The sequence below is a fragment of the Thamnophis elegans genome, chromosome Z, assembly GCF_009769535.1.
Source record: "Thamnophis elegans isolate rThaEle1 chromosome Z, rThaEle1.pri, whole genome shotgun sequence".
NCBI classification, from domain to species: Eukaryota; Metazoa; Chordata; class Lepidosauria; order Squamata; family Colubridae; genus Thamnophis; species Thamnophis elegans.
This window is the reverse complement of record NC_045558.1, coordinates 52246499-52263375: the sequence shown is the minus strand read 5'-3', so window position 1 is coordinate 52263375 and position 16877 is coordinate 52246499. Positions and strand designations below refer to the sequence as shown.

The window sequence follows — 16877 nt, the reverse complement described above, 5'->3', positions numbered from 1 at the left end:
CCCTCTCAAAATCATCCTTTGTGAAAAGCCCAGAAGTGACCCACAGGACTATGTAACATTTAGCAAGCTAGAAAACTGTCACCTGCAAGACCGAGACCTGTACCCCTGCCCGGGCACGGATTGCTCCAGAGTGTTCAAGCAGTTCAAGTACTTAAGTGTTCAACGCAATGCACTACTTGGACATGAAAAACCAGCGAGAGAAGTACTCCTACTGCCGGCGGCATTTCATGTCTGCCTTCCACCTGCAGGAGCACGAACAAGTCCACATCGACCCTCTGCCTTACATGTGCATCGCCGTGGGCTGTTATGCTCTGTTTGGCTCAGTGAACGAGCTGCCCCATCACAAGCAGCAGCATGACGACCTGCGTTACAAGTGCGAGCTGAATGGCTGCAACATTGTTTTCAGCGGCTAGGGGCAGCTGTACCATCACGAAGCCCAGCATTGCTGGGCCAAGCACCTTTGCTGCAGACCCGGGTCTTGGCAGCTCCTGCGATGCAAAGTGCCCCGCCGGACAATTATTTGGAATACATTCTAACATCTTATCATTTTCCATAGCCATAGCTGTATGAATACTTTGAAAATCATTCTCTGCAAATATTAATTTAAACTAAAATAGATATTGATATATAAAAAACCCTTGTAAAACAAATATTTCAGTACAAATTTAAATGTATATTAAATGTTAGCTAGTTAAAAATGTTGCAGGTTAATGGGGAAATAAGAGACCTCTAAGTCTTCTGATGGTTCTGCTCTTGGCGGCTCACACAGGAGCGTTTTACAAGCAAGGTTCCTGCTGCTAGATTGCGCAGTCGCTCAAGTGCAAGGCATGATTCGCTGCTCCCAGATCAGGAGGCGGGAGAATCAGTGCCTCCTTTGCATATGAATTTTTTTGCTTTTTAACCCTTGCTTAACTTTTAAAAGGCGAAAAATTCCTTATGCAAAGGAGGCCCCTAGTTCTCTCGCCTCCTCCTATAGTTAACACTAAGCAGACTCCAAGCCACTGTGACTTGGAATCTGGTAGAAACTACCTTGGCTTTAATTATTTTTTAATTTTTTTTTTAAATTCTTTCCTTTTCCTGAGGAGACTGCTGAGGCCCTGCCTCCCCTGCCTCTAGTGACTGCACGTCCCTGAGATGCACCAAGATTTTGAAGAGGTAAATTTTTAAAGAAAGTTTTTGCCCTCCCCAGCACCTAGAAGCACACTGCGGATTTCCCAAACCCTCTGCACATTTTGTGATAAATGGGCATGCAGAGGGTTTGGGAGGCCTGTAGAGAGCTCCTGGGAATTGGAGAGGGCAAAAACAAGCAAAAACCGGCCCGTTTTTTGTGAAAACATGCCCATTTTTCACAAAAAAACGGGACATGCACAGAGTTTGAAAGGTCTGCAGAGTGTTCCTGGGGACTTGGGAGGGCAAAACCACCCAATTTTTGTGAAAAATGGACCCCTTTTCACTCATTTTTGCCCTCCCGGGGTCCCGGGAGCTCTCTACAGGCCTCCCAAATCCTCTGTGCATCCATTTTGGAAGGAAAAGGTGCATCTTATAGTCCAAAAAACATGGTAATTCACGCCCCACCTCTGACTATGTTTTCCCTTCTCCCCAAGGTGTGTCATCAGTCACATTCCCCAACAAAGCAAAGTGGGTTGTAGAAGTCACTCCCTCCAGCCATTATGGGTCTACCTAGAGATGATTTTGATGTTGCTGCTGAAATGTGCTTTGTTTTGCTTGAAATGCAAATTCCTCAATGCAACTGTGAGGCTTGGTTTTCCCATCCCCCTGCCTATGGCAACTCGAGAACAGGTCAGGAATGCTTCGCAAATTGACATTTGGTTTATAATGTTCATCTCTTCCAAATCTTGCAGCAGAGTAAAGTGATTTGATACATTAATCTCAAAGTTGCTGTTCTCCTTTAAAGACTTATCACTCTTTATTTTTTGTTTTTTGTGACATCTTTATCATGTAGGGAGTAATATAGGGAATTAAATATTCCTCAGGCAAGAATATTCAAGAAGAGATAGTCCTTCAGATATTCAGGCCTTGAAATAACTTTTGGATTAACACCAGCTGATTATACCACACTCATAACCCTAATTTGAATCAGTACCCAAGCCATAGCATTTTGTATTAAGCTTTGGTGCAAACTTGTCTTCTTCAAATTTGAGGTTTGAAGGCATGGACAACTATTGGATATATATTAGTTATATAATTATTCTTTTAACACACAATTCTTAAGAGATGTAAGCAAATCTAAATATTAAACATTTCAATTAAGAACTTTTAGTAGTACAGGCTTTTTCTTTTGGATCTATGTTTTATATAGTTTATAATGTGATTTATTCTAATGAACTCCATCACTGAGATGATTGGCAACCTAAAAATTCATTCTCAATTCCTCTTATTTTCCTATGTAATTCCAAAGATCTTCCATCATTTGCATCTAGATTATACTGTTTGAAAACTCATAAAGCATTTCTAAGATGTCCAATTTCTGGAAAAAAAATCAATATAATTAATTCTTAACTAATTGAACAATAAATTTACTGTTATATGTTTGGATGTCACCATAACACCTGGCTGACCAATTGTTCAGACTTGTTACTCGTTTGATAGAACACCATCAAGAAATCTCAAGATTATAGATTAAACTGGGAAGTAAAAGTTGCAGGAGAGAGGGCAAAAAAAACCACCTTGTGTTTGTGTATCACCATAGATATTTAGGAAAGCTGTGTTATAGTGGCTAAAAATCAGAGGTTTCAGATTACCATGTTTCATCAAAAGGCATCAACCGCATCCTGAACTGCCTTTTCTCCATCACATTTGATAAAATGAACTTCAGCTCAGGAAACCTGATGTCTTTAAATAAAATGCACTTTATAAGTGTTACTAGAATTCTGATCCCTATAGCTGCTACTGGCCAGTCAATTGGAGAAGATTTAATAAGATAACTGCACTGAGTGACTTAAAGTTTGTGCAGTACCTCCAATAGTTGTTTAGGAATTTCATTCTTTCTGCAGCAGATGGTCGCCCGCTTATGGTATATTTACTCTGAAGTCTAGAATGAATGAACTTATAAGCGCTTTCAGGGAATGTGCCTGCCACCGGTTGAGTGCTGGCCCTTGTACATGCGCTCCACGAAGCCCTCAAATAAAGACAAGGTTGGGGAGCTGAATTCCAGTTCCAATTAAAGGAATCGAAGACTTTCAGCTGATATTATAAAGGGACTTAAATTAAATTCGTCTGCTAAGCGGCGCGGCCTCTTGAAACAGCAACGGCGCAGAATTGCGAGCGGTGCCGCTCCGCCTTTCAAAACGCGATGGAGGGGGAGGGCTTTAGGGGCGGCAGTGGTGACGTCGAGGGGGTGGCAGAAATACGTTGGCGGGCGGAGCGCCTTCCTACACCTCAAAAGGTCTTCTTGGGCGGAGGAGGTGCCGTGTGAAGGGATTGTATCAGGCTGTCTGCACCTTGGGGCTTTTCCGTGTTGAAGCCATGGTATCCCTGTTCCTTGAAGAAACAGCTGAGGCGGGGAGCGGCAGCAGGCGGAGCGGTTACTGTGACGGGAAACTGTTGGTGTAACACCCCAAGCGCCTAATGACTGGGTTGTAAGAACAAGGATTTGCTTTCAGTGCTTTAATAATTTCATGTTTCAAAACCTTTTGGGCATTTTTCTGGATAGTTGTACGACTCTCTCCGCTGATGTCCTTCGCGTAGGCCTTGAACGTCTTGAATCCAAGTTGTCCTTCGGTGTGTGTGTGTATGTGTTAAATACCGATCCAGGCAGGCAGTCCCAAAGAAGTTAAAACATAAATGGATTTTGGAATGGCATGCAGCTTAATGGGTCTATTTGTATACCATTTTCTGTTATATAATAAGTGTATTTTGCCTGCATTTTTAAGTACATGAAATTAATTGCCTTATATAAGCTTCTGAAAAACTTTTACAATGTTAATAATTAAGAATCTTTATGAATATTGTAACTATATCGGTAGATATATTTAAATAAAATAACACCTAGATAGCATTTGCTGTTATTGAAAAATTAAACATGTTTAGATCTGATCAGTCCTTCTATAGGAGGCTTCCAGAAAATCCCAGTGCTATAATTTAGATTGGAAAATCAAACATATTGAAAGAAGACATTAGCTAACAATTTCTGTATTGTTGAAAGAAAATGACAAGTTCAATTTTTAGTAGCTTTACATTTTTCATCAGCAATAATTTTGATTCAGTACCTTTTATCCTTCTGGTCCATTTCATCTTAACTTTGAAGTGCATGCCAAGGGAAGTAGCTTTAATATTTTTGTATCAGAATGATTGGGATTTATTGTTTTGAGGACACATGTTCTTTTCATCAATTTGTAAGCTATCAAGTTTTTGTTCCACAATGTTAAGCAGACAGTAATTTCCATTACTTAAAATAATTTAATGTAATATCAAATATTTTTCAGTTAAATTTTGTAACTTGAAATATAAGTAACACTAGAAAATATATATTAATGATTTTTTCTTTGTTTATAGATATTTAGAATCAGTTTGGAATCCAGATTAAACAAAGATGTTTTGCCATTGGTTGACAGTAAGGAGGTAAAGTGATTCTTTCTATAGTTTTTAACATACCATTTTAAAGGGTTATATTCCTTTGAATAAAGAGTGAATTGAGTTAGAATTCTTAACTTGGTTCAATAATTTAATCTTATAAATTATATTTTTTTAATATTAGGCAAGTACTTTTTGGCAGAAAATATAGGTAATCCTTGACTTATGACCACAATTGAGGCCAAAATTTCCATTGCTAAGCAAGATAATTGAATCACTGCACTTATTAAGTTAGTAACATGCATGTTAAATGAAACTGGCTTCTAAATTGACTTTGTTTTTTAAAATGTTGCAAAAGATGATCACACGATCACAGCAACTGCAACTGTCATAAATAAGAACTGGCTGCCTAGCATCCGAATTTTGATCATGTAACTGTGAGGATATTGAAACTTTCATAAGTATGAAAAATAGTTATAAATCACTTTTTTCTATGCTGTTGTAACCTAGAAAAATCAAATCTAATTTTATTGACTTATCCATCCTTCATGTAACATGTCATTACCCTGAGCAAAGCTTTTGGTGTTCTGTTTGGTTGGCTAACAATGCTTGATTGTTTGTTTAAGGTTATATTTCAAGAAACTACAATTGCAGGCAAGAGCATTATCTGGGGCTGATGCTATAAATGCTCTGCGACCATTCTATTTTGCAGTACATCCAGATTTTTTTGGTCAGCATCCCAGAGAAAGGGTAAAATACTTCTATTTTTTTGAGATAGAATTCTATGTATTTAAACAAATCTGAATTTTGAACATACCTAAGACTGCACTATTTACTACTTCTAGGTTAACTGAAGTCTGTGCTCAACTAGTAGATTGTTAATCTGAAATCGATATTGTAATGTAGTATTTTCCACACACAAAACATGTGCAAATTGTTTACTATTAAACTATGGCCTATCTATTTAAAAGAGACGTCCTTTTGTAAGAGATAAAGATTATTCTTTTAATCATGTTTTCGGAACATATATATGTATTTATAGATAAAACAGATTGGATAAATCAGACTAGTGTAAAAATGAATGTATCAGGCTAAAAATTGTGAGAAACTGGAATACCATGAGTTCTGATCCTGATTTATGCATGAAGTGAGATGCGTTAGATTGAGTCAGTCACTTCCTCTCAGCCTTAGGAAAAAGACAGTGGCCCTGAAAATACAAAGAGCACACACTCAGAAAGAACTTGAATATCCGAAAAACATTGCTTACTTATAATAAAGAAATTAAAATTTATGCAGTTAACTGGAGCCTTCTATAAAACAATGTTCACCTGGAATTTGGCTAATCCAAACCTTCTTAGATTTAGAAAAGTCATCAAAACTTGATGTATTTTTTGGGCAGACTGGAAAATGGAAATTACATCATTTTTTTTTTTTTTTTTTTTTTGGCAATTTGGATAACTTCTTTATTTGATTTGTGCTGCCCAGACACATGATAGCTGCATGGTTTTTGTTAGATATATGTTCTTCGAATTCTGTATATTTATTTAGGTATACATTCTTCCCATAGATTGGAGTTAGCATATAATTCAAGTTAGTTAGTTGACTTTATTGATTAACCATATCAAAGTGCAGAGTTCCAGACACAAATTGTTACTAAAATCTGATAAAAACAATTTAAAATGGAATTGGATAAAATAAAATTTAAAATGAAATTGAAATAGAATACAATTTAAAATGAAATTGGAATAAAATACAGCTTAAAATGAAATTGGAATGAAATAAAATAATGTAATATATAGATAAATAAAATATTATAAAATTACATTTCGGTATCACCCCTACAATCTACTCCAATTAGTCCCACATATGCTGATCTCAACGGAACCATTTTGCTTATGTACTCTGCTGTGTTAAATGTTATTTTCAGATTCTGGCCACACATAAGGTAAGTTGTTTTGATATTGGGATATAATTCTACTAAAATAAAAATGTAAAAAATCTGTAAGCAATGTTTCATTAATTGAGTGATTGCTGGGATTCTTTGGCAAAGAAAATGACACAGATGAATTTTCTTCATTTATCATTGAAGCAATCATAATGTGTTACCTTTTAATAGAAATATTCTAAACAACACGCCATATAATCTTTCAGTGTAACTGAAAAAATCCAGTTAAAGAAAAATATTTGATCATCTGGAATATATTTTATTAAGCAAGATGGTTGTAATCTATTTCTAATGTATCTGCTTTAAGGTAATCTGTGTCTGCATTTGAGTATTTTGTTATTTTCAGGAAATCAATGAAAATTCTCTGAAAAGATTAAATGGGTATTTGGAGAATCTCCAGAAACCAGGCTTCAGGTCATTTAAACCAACTCGACTCACTTTTTATGTACGAGAGAGAGAACAAAGCCCTTCCAGTGTCCAAGAATCATTTGGTGCTGCAGGTATTTTTAACATTTGGAATTTTACTAAATCACTGACAGATTATGGATAACTGACATTCCTCTTGTGTTTGATTTTTTTTTTAAATTATGTGCCAGGAAATCTTCAATATATCTTCTTAAAATAATCCCAGATTTCCTTCTGCATCCATAGTGACTTTACTATTCCTTTTGTCAATATATAAATGCAATATGTACTGATAGTCCTTGAGTTAAATTTATCCAATGATTGTTAGAAGTTAAAATGGTGCTGAATGTACAATGGTTACAGTTGGTTCTTAGAAATATACCTGTCTAAGCACTTGGACCACCATGATCATATGATTTCAGTCTGGGCATTTGGATACCCATTTGTATATATGACCAATTGCCAAGCATCTGCAATCACATGATTGCAATTTGTTATCTTCTCTGCTGTTTTCCCCAGAAAGATAATGGGGAAGCCAACAGGGAAAGTTGCAAGTTGCTAGGGTGGCACCATACACCCTTCTTAAACACATGCAGGGCTCTCATGAACCCCTGCATACTATACCTGACCTGCTTAGTGTCTATTTTATGCACCCCCTAACTTTTGAATTACCTCTTTACGCATCCCTAGACACCCTCACTGATCTGCATGGCACCTCTCATGCAGCTACATGCACCCTTCCTGACCACCTCCACATCCCTTTCTTGCCTTTCTTAGCCACTTTGGGATTCAGTTGATGATGTCAAACAGGCTCGCGTGTATTGCCATTGCTAAACTATGCAGTTTGCTTAATGATAGAAATTCTGGTTCAATTATGAATGTAAATCGAGGACTATCTAAAACTGCATAATATCTTGCCTGATTTAGTGGTAGGATATTCATTTTAAACTAAAATTTACATGCAATTTTGCATTTTCAAATGGTAGATTGGGGCTTAGCTTTTTTCTGTTATTAATATTTTCCTTATGAGGGGCAGTTTGATATACTGGTCAAGGCATCACACTAGAAACTGGGAGACCATGAGTTCCACCTTTGTCACAAAGCAAGATGGATAACTTTGGACTAGTTACTTTTTCTAAATTCTAGGAAGGGACAATAAAAACTTGGCCAGGAAAGTTGCAGGGCAAGGATTTATGCAGATTGTATCTAAGAATCAGACATGATTAAAGAGGGGGAAAAAATCTCCAATAATGTTATTGTGGAAATAATTGCATAATTTAAAATCATCTCCAGGGTGGAAAAATTAGGATATTCTTCTCCAATCTGGTGTCCTTCATGCTGGATGTTTCAGCTTAATATAACTGGAATACACCAGGTTGGTGAGATTGCTGTAAATGAATAATGTCTAGTTTGTTCGTTTGTTTTATTCCATTTGTATACCATTTAACAGACTAGAAATTACAAAAGATTGTAAAATATAGTAATGGATAAATTATTTTGAAATGGAAAATTATTTTGAAATGTCAGTGTAATTGTATACAGACAGTAGCTTTTTTATTTAGTATGTTTGTTGGCACACTCTGATTGTACTGTGTGGTTTACATAAAATAGTATCCAATTTTATATTTTTATCAAGCTCTTGCAGATCAAATGTCTGACCAAATACAGTGATAATCAATAAGATTAGTAAAGCTCTTTATAGGAAAATCTATTGCTATCAATCTTGGTACAAATTCTGCTGAATTCATGCAGCAGAACTTGTATCAAGTATTCTCAATAAAAATCAGATCTTTATAACAATCTCAGACTTAGCATTATGATTAACTAACAATAAAAGTTTAATCTTCAACTCTGATTTGCATTGTCTTTTAAAGCAAGTATAGAAACAATATAAATGCATTTACTTAAATACAGCCTTGTTCTGTGCATTTCATAGGATTTCGAGCAGTGAGTTTTACTTTGCATACCAGAGACTTGTTAAGCACAGTATTAGATATCTTGAACTCCTGCAGTTTATCTACGGATCATGTCCAAAGCTTGAACAGCAGTGTAAATACTCAGGAAACCAAAAGAATGTTTCACAGGCCTATTAAATGGGACAAGACATACTATTCTTTTACTGGATTCAAGGATCCTGAGGAAGAACTGGAGCAAGCCCAGAGGATGGAAACCACCCTGAGGTAGTTATGTAAAAACGTGCTCAGTTGACTTCTTTACAAACTATTCTGTTTGAGGCAGAGATCTTTCCCAGCCAATGAGCCCATTGTCTTTCTTTGACCATGCACTTCTCAATAATTGTGGAGATAGCATCCAGACATGGGTTGACATTGTCCACTCTCGGATTGGACTGATTATTAATATTTAAGATATGCCCCTGTCGACTCAATCCACTCCAAAAGCACAGGACGTGTCATCAAGCTTTTCCTTTGTATAATTGGTGTACTACTACTATTACTGTAAAACTTAGACTTTTCATCAAAATATATATCTGTGAGTACTTTATATATTCCTCCTGAGCGTCCATCTGCCGCTAAAAGCCAGTACAAGGGGCCACATCAGCTGGGGCCGAAGGGGCCTTGTGCCCACTGGCTCTCCCCTGATTAAAGACTATCAAATGGCTGGCAAAGGGTGGAAGAGAACTTAGCGCTCATTGTTGGTAGCCTGGGAGCACGGACTGCAATTTGGCTCAGCTACAAACCACCATCATTGTAGCAAGGCAAGGAAGCTGCAAGAGGTTGTATTTTACCTTGTCTTCAGTCCGGAGATTTGCCTATCCCCGTTTCACAGCCAGGGTGCCGGCAGAGTAAATCACCGCCTGACAGAAGCATCACTGAGGTGATAGCGGTGCGGCTCCTTTCATCCTCGCGGAAGCTCGCAGCAGCAGGGAGAACGCGGGAGCAGTTTGCTGCGTGATCAGGCTTAATCTCCCGATCAAAGGCAGAGCTCTCCTGTTGATTGCGCCACACTTGTAGCTCCAGGGGCGCAACATCGGTAGCTCGCTAAAAAGAAAAAAAGTGTGAACTGCCATTTTTGGCGCCAGTAAGCCCTTTAGAAGGCGCAAACGCTATTTTGTGTGCGCCACGTCCCAAGGTGGTGCGGTCCTAAGTCTCACAGAGAAGGCCAGATGTCAGGCACAAGTTTACTGGCTGTAGCACCATCTCCTGTATCACCACCCTTGTCATTTACCTCTCAAAGAGGAGAGGGGACGAAGGGCCATAAGAAATCAGACAAATCTGCCAGGTAAAAAAGTCTGCAAAATCAACCGCTAAGTTGTCCAGACATAAGGACAAGTCAGGGATACAGGGGTCACATTCCTCATCCTCCAAAGTGACCGAGCCCAGTCCTTGGACAGCCAGTCTCTACGCCTGTCCCCATTGAGACTGGGTAATGAACCAGGCCCCTTCAGTCCTATGTTGCCTATCAACACTTCAGGCCTTTACCTGACCTTCACAGTTCAAGCTTCACAGTGGGTCAAGGCAGAGGTCTGGAAGCTTCTTTCACACCTACTGCTGCAGGGCTCCAGCCTGACTTACAGTTGGCCTCTGTGGCCATGCCTAATTTGCAAAATATAATTGCTGAGGCCATCAAGCAGGGCATAGCTGCTGGTATGCAAAGACGAGCCACAAAGAAACCAGCGAGGGCCCCTATAGTTCCCCTAGTACAGCAACCTGACCTTCCTGAGATAAAGGGCCAATCCCTTGACCAGTCTCCATGCAGTCAATCACCTGTGTCCGAAGAAGGGGAAATCAGGGAAGCTGATCTATCAGGTGATAACACTTTGGTCCCGGAAACACCTATCTCTGCTGGCCTCTTTCTTCCAGCCCTCTTTCCAGCTATGCAAGGTGAAGACGGCAGCTGACCTTGGAGGGCAGGTGGCAGCACCACAGGCCTTGACATCCACTGCATTTTTACTGAACAGAAAGAGGAGGCAGAGGTCATCCCAGCTCCTCAGCTGTTTGTGGATGTAGTGCAGCATCAGTAGTCTACCCCAACAGCTGGTCCAGCTCCTTCCTCCACTGACAAACGTTTCTACAACATGGCGGAGGACCTTGATAAACTGCTGCAGTCGCCCACCATAGATGCCCTAAATCGGCACTATACATGAACACCACCATGCCAGGCTTGCAGGAGGAGGTCCTCAAACCTGAGGACAAGAGGGCTGACCTAACCCTACAATGGGGACACCAGATGGCTGCATGGGCAGTTCGAGTGTCTACTGTGGCTTCGTTTTTTTCCAGGTCAAGCCTCTTCTGGCTGCAGCAATTGCAAGAGAGAATTTTGGTGACTGATGCCAGAGCCCATCAAAATCTTAACAAGATCGTCGCATCAGTCCAGTTTTCTTCGGATGCTACTCTTCATGCCACCAGATTTGTGTCCTGAGCAATGGCATCTTTGATAGCCTCTTACCGTTTGCTTTGGCTGCGACAATGGCAAGCAGATATGCGACACAAGTGGCGTCTGGCATCTGAGCCCTACAAAGGGGGTTCCCTATTTGGGGAGGCCCTTAACCCCTTACTTATTGAAAACAAAGACAAATGTAAGATCTTACCATCAGCCTCCAGAAAGCGGTTTTCCCGCCCGGCTCCTTATATGAAAAGGCAGCCATTTCAGGCCCATGATTATGGCAATTCCCTTCGTACTTTGGAGTACACCAACCTGGGGTTCAGGTCCCAGGGAAGCTATGACCAGGGTGGTTATGGTCAGAGGCAAAGACAGCAGTATCACAGACCCCAGAAGGGCAATCAGTTAAAATGTCCCTTTCAGTGTGGAGGGAGGCGCTATTACCGCAGACTCTAATCAACCCAGGGATCAGTTTTCTATTGGGAGGCATTTGGCACACTTCTCCGATCAGTGGGAGCGACCACTTCCGATACTTGGATTATAAACACTGTCAAGGCAGGCCTGGCCTTAGAATTTATCTCCACCCTTCGACAGTTCTTCATCCGTTGTCCGGTGTCTCGTAACCCTGATGCGGTCTGCAATCCAACACCTTTTGCACATCAAAGCTATCCAGAAGGTGCCAGGTGATTAACTTCATCAGGGCTTCTATTCTATTTTATTTGTTATCCCTAAAGCCTCAGAGTAGGGGTGGGGGTGGGGGTGGAGAGTGATTCTGGACCTAAAATGGCTCAACTGTCACCTGAAATATAGAAGGTTCAAACTGCACTTCTTGCAATCCATCTTGGCCGGAGTGCAGGAAAATGACTTCTTCACGTCCATTGGCTTGACGGAGGCATACTTGCATATTCCTATCCTACGTGACCATCGGCAGTTTTTGAAATTCTGCTATGGGAACTATCACTACCAAAATCGGGTGTTATCCATTGATCTCTTTTCTGCCCCCTGGGCATTTACCAAGGTGTTGGCAGCATTGGCAGCACATCTGCAGACAATTCTCGTATGGGTACGTTACCTCGATGACATCTTGGTACAATTGGCTTCCTGGACCAGGGCTAGGGAGGACCTAGCCATCACAATACAGGTTCTTCAATCCTACAGGTTCTCCATTAATAGGCATAAGAGCCATTTAAAACCCACCACAAAGATTCTCCTATTTGGGGGCATCTATAGATATCCTGGCAGGACAAGTTTATCCTCAGGACAGACAGACTAACCTAAGACAGCTAGTTACCAAAGTGAAGGGGCAGCACAGGATCTCCCTAACCAAACTGTCACAGTTGCTTGGTAAAATGATGTCAGCCATTGGCATTGTTCCCTGGGCACGACTGCATACCAGGGACCTTCAATGGCTTTGTTTACCATTTCAGAAGAAACGAATTAGCACATCCCTGGCAAAGGTAGCCATCCCCTCAGACATTTGGTGCTCCCTCCATTGGTGGAGATCCCCAGCCATTTCCTTGGGTTGCCACTTCAGGGTAACCAACAGACTAACCATTACCACTGATGCCAGCCTATTTAGTTGGGGGACGCATCTGCAGTCCCAGATTGCCCAGGGCCAGTGGAGCCAGGTGGACAGAGCTCGCAGCATCAACTGGCTGGAACTCAGAGCTATCCACCTGGCCCTGCACAGTTTCAGTCATATGATCGAGGGCAGCATGTCTTCATCCTGATGCACAACATGGCTGCCAAGGCCCACATAAATCATCAGAGTGGGACCAGATCCAAACAGTTCATGCCAGTCGCAAAATGACTAGTAACCTGGACAATGAGACACCTACTCTCTCTTTCAGCGGTGCACATCTTGGGCATGTCAATGTCCAGGAAGACTGGCTGATTCATACCCATGTAGACCAAGCCGAGTGGCGGCTACATCCTCAGCTCTACCAAGAGATCACGTGATGGTATAGTGGGCCAGTCATAGACCTTTTTGCCACCCCTACCAACTCTCAGCGCCGCTGGCCCCCAGGACTCCTCTATGCATTCCCACTTCCCCTGCTTCCCCACGTCATCCGCAGGATCATCACCACCAGGGCAGAGGTCATCTTGGTGACACAACACTGGCCACACCGGCCATGGTTTGCAGACTTATGGACCTTGTCAGTGGACAGACCCTGGAGGACCCCGCAGGACAGAGTGTCCCTTAGTCAGGGGTCACTGGAGCATCCGGACCCTCAGTGGTTCCAGTTGACTGCCTGGCGCTTGAGCAGAGCACTCTGAGGGAGGACAATTTTTCCTTTAGGATCATTATCACCATCCAGGCCTCTAGGCGGCCATCTACATACCATATTTATAGTGCCAGCTGGCGGGTTTTCTGTGCCTGGTGTTTGGACAAAGACTTATATCCTACGTCTGCAACTGTACCTCAGGTCTTGGATTTTCTGCAGGAAAGTCTGGACAGAGGTCTCTCCCCTAATACAATCCGAAGGCAGTGGCAGTGTTAGCAACCGTCCTGTCGTGGGGGGTGGGGTCAGACCTTGGCACAACACCCCACTGTCCAACAGTTTCTGAAGGGAGCGACAAACCTAAGACCTCCGATAGTTCACCGCTACCCTACTTGGGATTTGTCAAAAGTGCTCAATGCTCTCCACCCTTTGAGCCCCTCAGAACAGTGTCGCTACAGTTTCTGATCTTGAAAGTGGCCTTCCTGATAGTTATTACCTCCGCTAGGCAGATTTCAGAGCTGGAGGCTCTGTCGGTCAGGGAGGATCTCTGTACCTTTCACGATGACAGAGTGGAGTTGAGATTAGATCCCTCATTCGTACTCAAGCTTTGTTCATGGTTTCAGCGAGTCCAGGAGATGATCCTGCCTAATTTCTGCCCAGTCCATCCATTAGAGAGAAAATTGCATATGTTGGATGTACGTAGGGCCCTGAAGATTTATATCAATCGCACCTCTACCTTTAGGAGGTCGGAGACACTATTTTTCTCCTTCCAGCCTACCCCTATGGGTAGGAAGGTCTCAGCTTCAACCATTGGCAGATGGTTATGAAGCTACATAACCAGAGCATACGACTCCATACAAGAACCAGACCCGAGGAGCATCAATGCCCACTCTACTAGAAGTGCGGCCACTATGGCTGCTTGGGCAACGCAGGCCTCCCTAGAGGAGATCTGCTGGATGGCCACCTGGGCATCTTCCTCTCCTTTCATAGCCAATTATAAGTTGGACATTCTGCATCTGCTGAAGTGGCATTTGGTCACAGGGTTTTGCAGGCAGTTCATGCCGAAAAGGGTACTTTGGATCAGTCTTTGTTCCACTCGTAAGGACAGTACAGCTTGGGTATGTCCCATGTCTGGATGCTATCTCCACAGCTATTGAGAAAGAGCATTGGTACTTAACCTGATACACCTCTTCTAATATTGTGGAGATAGCATCCAGCCCCTCCCTGGGGTGTTATTGATCCTTAACATGATGGTCCGAAGGTTATAGCTGCATATACCTATGTATTCCTGTTACTTGATATTTAGTGTAATATAGTTCATCGAGGCAGTGTTCATTGTTTACTAAAAGTTTGTTGGTTTATATTGATGACACATGAGTCTGTGTGTTTCTTCACTGAAAGCTGGGTGTGGCTAGCTACAGGGGCTTGTCTTAAATATTAATAATCAGACTCAGTCCAATCTGAGAGCGGACAATGTCAACCCATGTCTGGATACTATCTCCACACTATTAGAAGAGGTGTATCAGGTAAGTACCAACATCCTTTTTATGTTTTAAACTTGATATCAGCAAACTACAAGATTTCTAGAAAATGTGTTCACCTGCATAAAATATTTTATATCCACTAATTTTCACCGCAAATATTGAAATGAAAGTATTTGCTTTTTAGATTTAAATTTCTGAAAAACATATTCATTGAACAGGAATGTGTTTCCATTTAACATCGCATGAACAGAGAAGAGTCTGTATGAGAAAATTCTGTAAAGAAATATAATCCCTCTATATGCAATAAGTGTAGTTAGCATTAGAATCTTAAAGGCATATTTACACCTACAGTGGGACTAGAGAATCTTGGAGGGTCAGGGCAGGGGGTCGCTGACTTGTATGCTCAAAAAACCTACTTCCAATTCAATATTATATAAAATTAGACTATAGGTAATTTTAAATTACACATAAAATGGATTTTGTATTGGGTCTTAACTTTATATTAGTTATATATTGTTAGTGCTAATAGCCATTAGATATTCTCCTGTTCTCTCATGATTTTTAACTTTCTAACAGAAAATAACAGACTCCCAACAATAATGTTTTGCTTATCTATTGTGCTGCTAATTTTTAAATGCAGTGGTAATCTGTATCTGTTTCTTACCATCTCTTACCCATGTAGCTCCTGGTTAGATAATAATGAAAAAAGTGCCACAAAGAAGCTGGAGGACAGCTTACCACTCAGAAAAGAATTAGATCGTTTGAAAAACGAACTGTGTCAGCAGTTGCAGCTCTCTGATATTAGGTAATACATTAACTTTTTGGAGAAAAACAAACTTTTTGTAGAAGTTTCAAGATAAATAGAAAAATACACCTAAAATAAACGGGCCCTAGCAAATACATTTTAAATTATGCTAAAACACGTGCTCTGTTGAAGATAATTATATATAAAGTATAGGAAAAATAGTTTTTACTTTCAAAAAATGCCCCATTTGTATTACAAGTGCTTTTCCAAGAAATAATTGCTTGCTCAGTTTTTCTGTAAAGTAGTGGTTACATTTTATGTAAGGCTTATAATGGGCCTCCAAGTATTTTAAGTATTATTTTGTTTCTCTTTAATTTAATTTAATTTTAATTTTATGTATTACATAAAAATGAATTATACATCTAATATTTTAGTAAAAATATTAAAACATAAGAATATTCTTCTCTATAAACTACCAATTCAATTATTTCTAAAGGACATTATTTCAAAAATGCAATTTTTTTTGTAATTTGTAATTAGCCTGTGACCCAGTTTTTCTGTGAGTTCACAGGATTTGCTGAAAGACATAATGTAACTGTTTTGTATTTTGAGGGATTTATTAAGAAAATTCATTAAGGTTAAAAAAAAACCTCAATTGCAGAACATCTTACCATCAATCATCATTAATTTATGAGAAATCCATCGCATTGAGTAAAAAAAAAACCCATGATGTATCTTCTTCTGTACAGCATTTTCTGAATCTTACCACACAACTTTCTTCTATCTTTTGTGAAATTACACAAACCAACCAGCATTTAGTACGACTCAGACCAATTTAGTTTGGGCACTCTTCCATAAAGCTATAGGTTTTTAACAGCCATTATTGTGGTCTTAGAACTTAGAATAACTTTATTGTAATTTTGAATGTACAGTAATTGGCATACATTAAAATGAAATTTCATTGCATATAGTAATGGGTCATCACCTCCAATATACACTACATAAACATGACAAAATACATGCATACATATCAGGGGTGAAATGCTCTGAAGTCTGCTACTGATTCACTTTGCGTGCACATGTGCACCAGAGCACTAAGAAGCCTTTTCTGAGTCTACAAAGGTAAGTAGAATAGTGGGGGTGGGAGGGCAGCTGTACTGTGCGATAGATTCGCTAGAAAGCAGGATTTCCTGTTTTCTAGC

The 16877-nt window shown here is 40.3% G+C and overlaps 1 protein-coding gene and 1 long non-coding RNA gene across 6 annotated transcripts in view; one reads left to right on the top strand and one right to left on the bottom strand.

The window, feature by feature from the left end:
• The first annotated feature begins 3368 nt into the window (after positions 1-3368).
• The window catches only part of TCAIM (T cell activation inhibitor, mitochondrial), a 115978-nt gene continuing 102469 nt past the window's right edge, over positions 3369-16877 (top strand). For 3 of the 5 annotated variants that reach the window (XR_004256948.1, XM_032236917.1, XM_032236920.1), the window contains exons 1-6: positions 3369-3599; positions 4516-4581; positions 5160-5283; positions 6825-6978; positions 8820-9063; positions 15613-15735. Coding sequence is in view for 4 of the 5 variants with exons in the window: in XM_032236917.1 (XP_032092808.1) it covers positions 4553-4581; positions 5160-5283; positions 6825-6978; positions 8820-9063; positions 15613-15735 (674 nt within the window). In the remaining variant the exon portion in view is untranslated. Of the gene's footprint in view, positions 3742-4515; positions 4582-5159; positions 5284-6824; positions 6979-8819; positions 9064-15612; positions 15736-16877 lie in introns of all 5 variants that reach the window. The other 2 variants (XM_032236919.1, XM_032236918.1) reach the window with 2 other exon arrangements.
• On the bottom strand, positions 5290-15680 carry LOC116522177. Its single transcript, XR_004256949.1, has 3 exons — positions 15595-15680; positions 9630-9882; positions 5290-5740 (listed from the first exon to the last, which is right to left on the bottom strand). It is a non-coding gene; the product is annotated as an uncharacterized LOC116522177 (long non-coding RNA).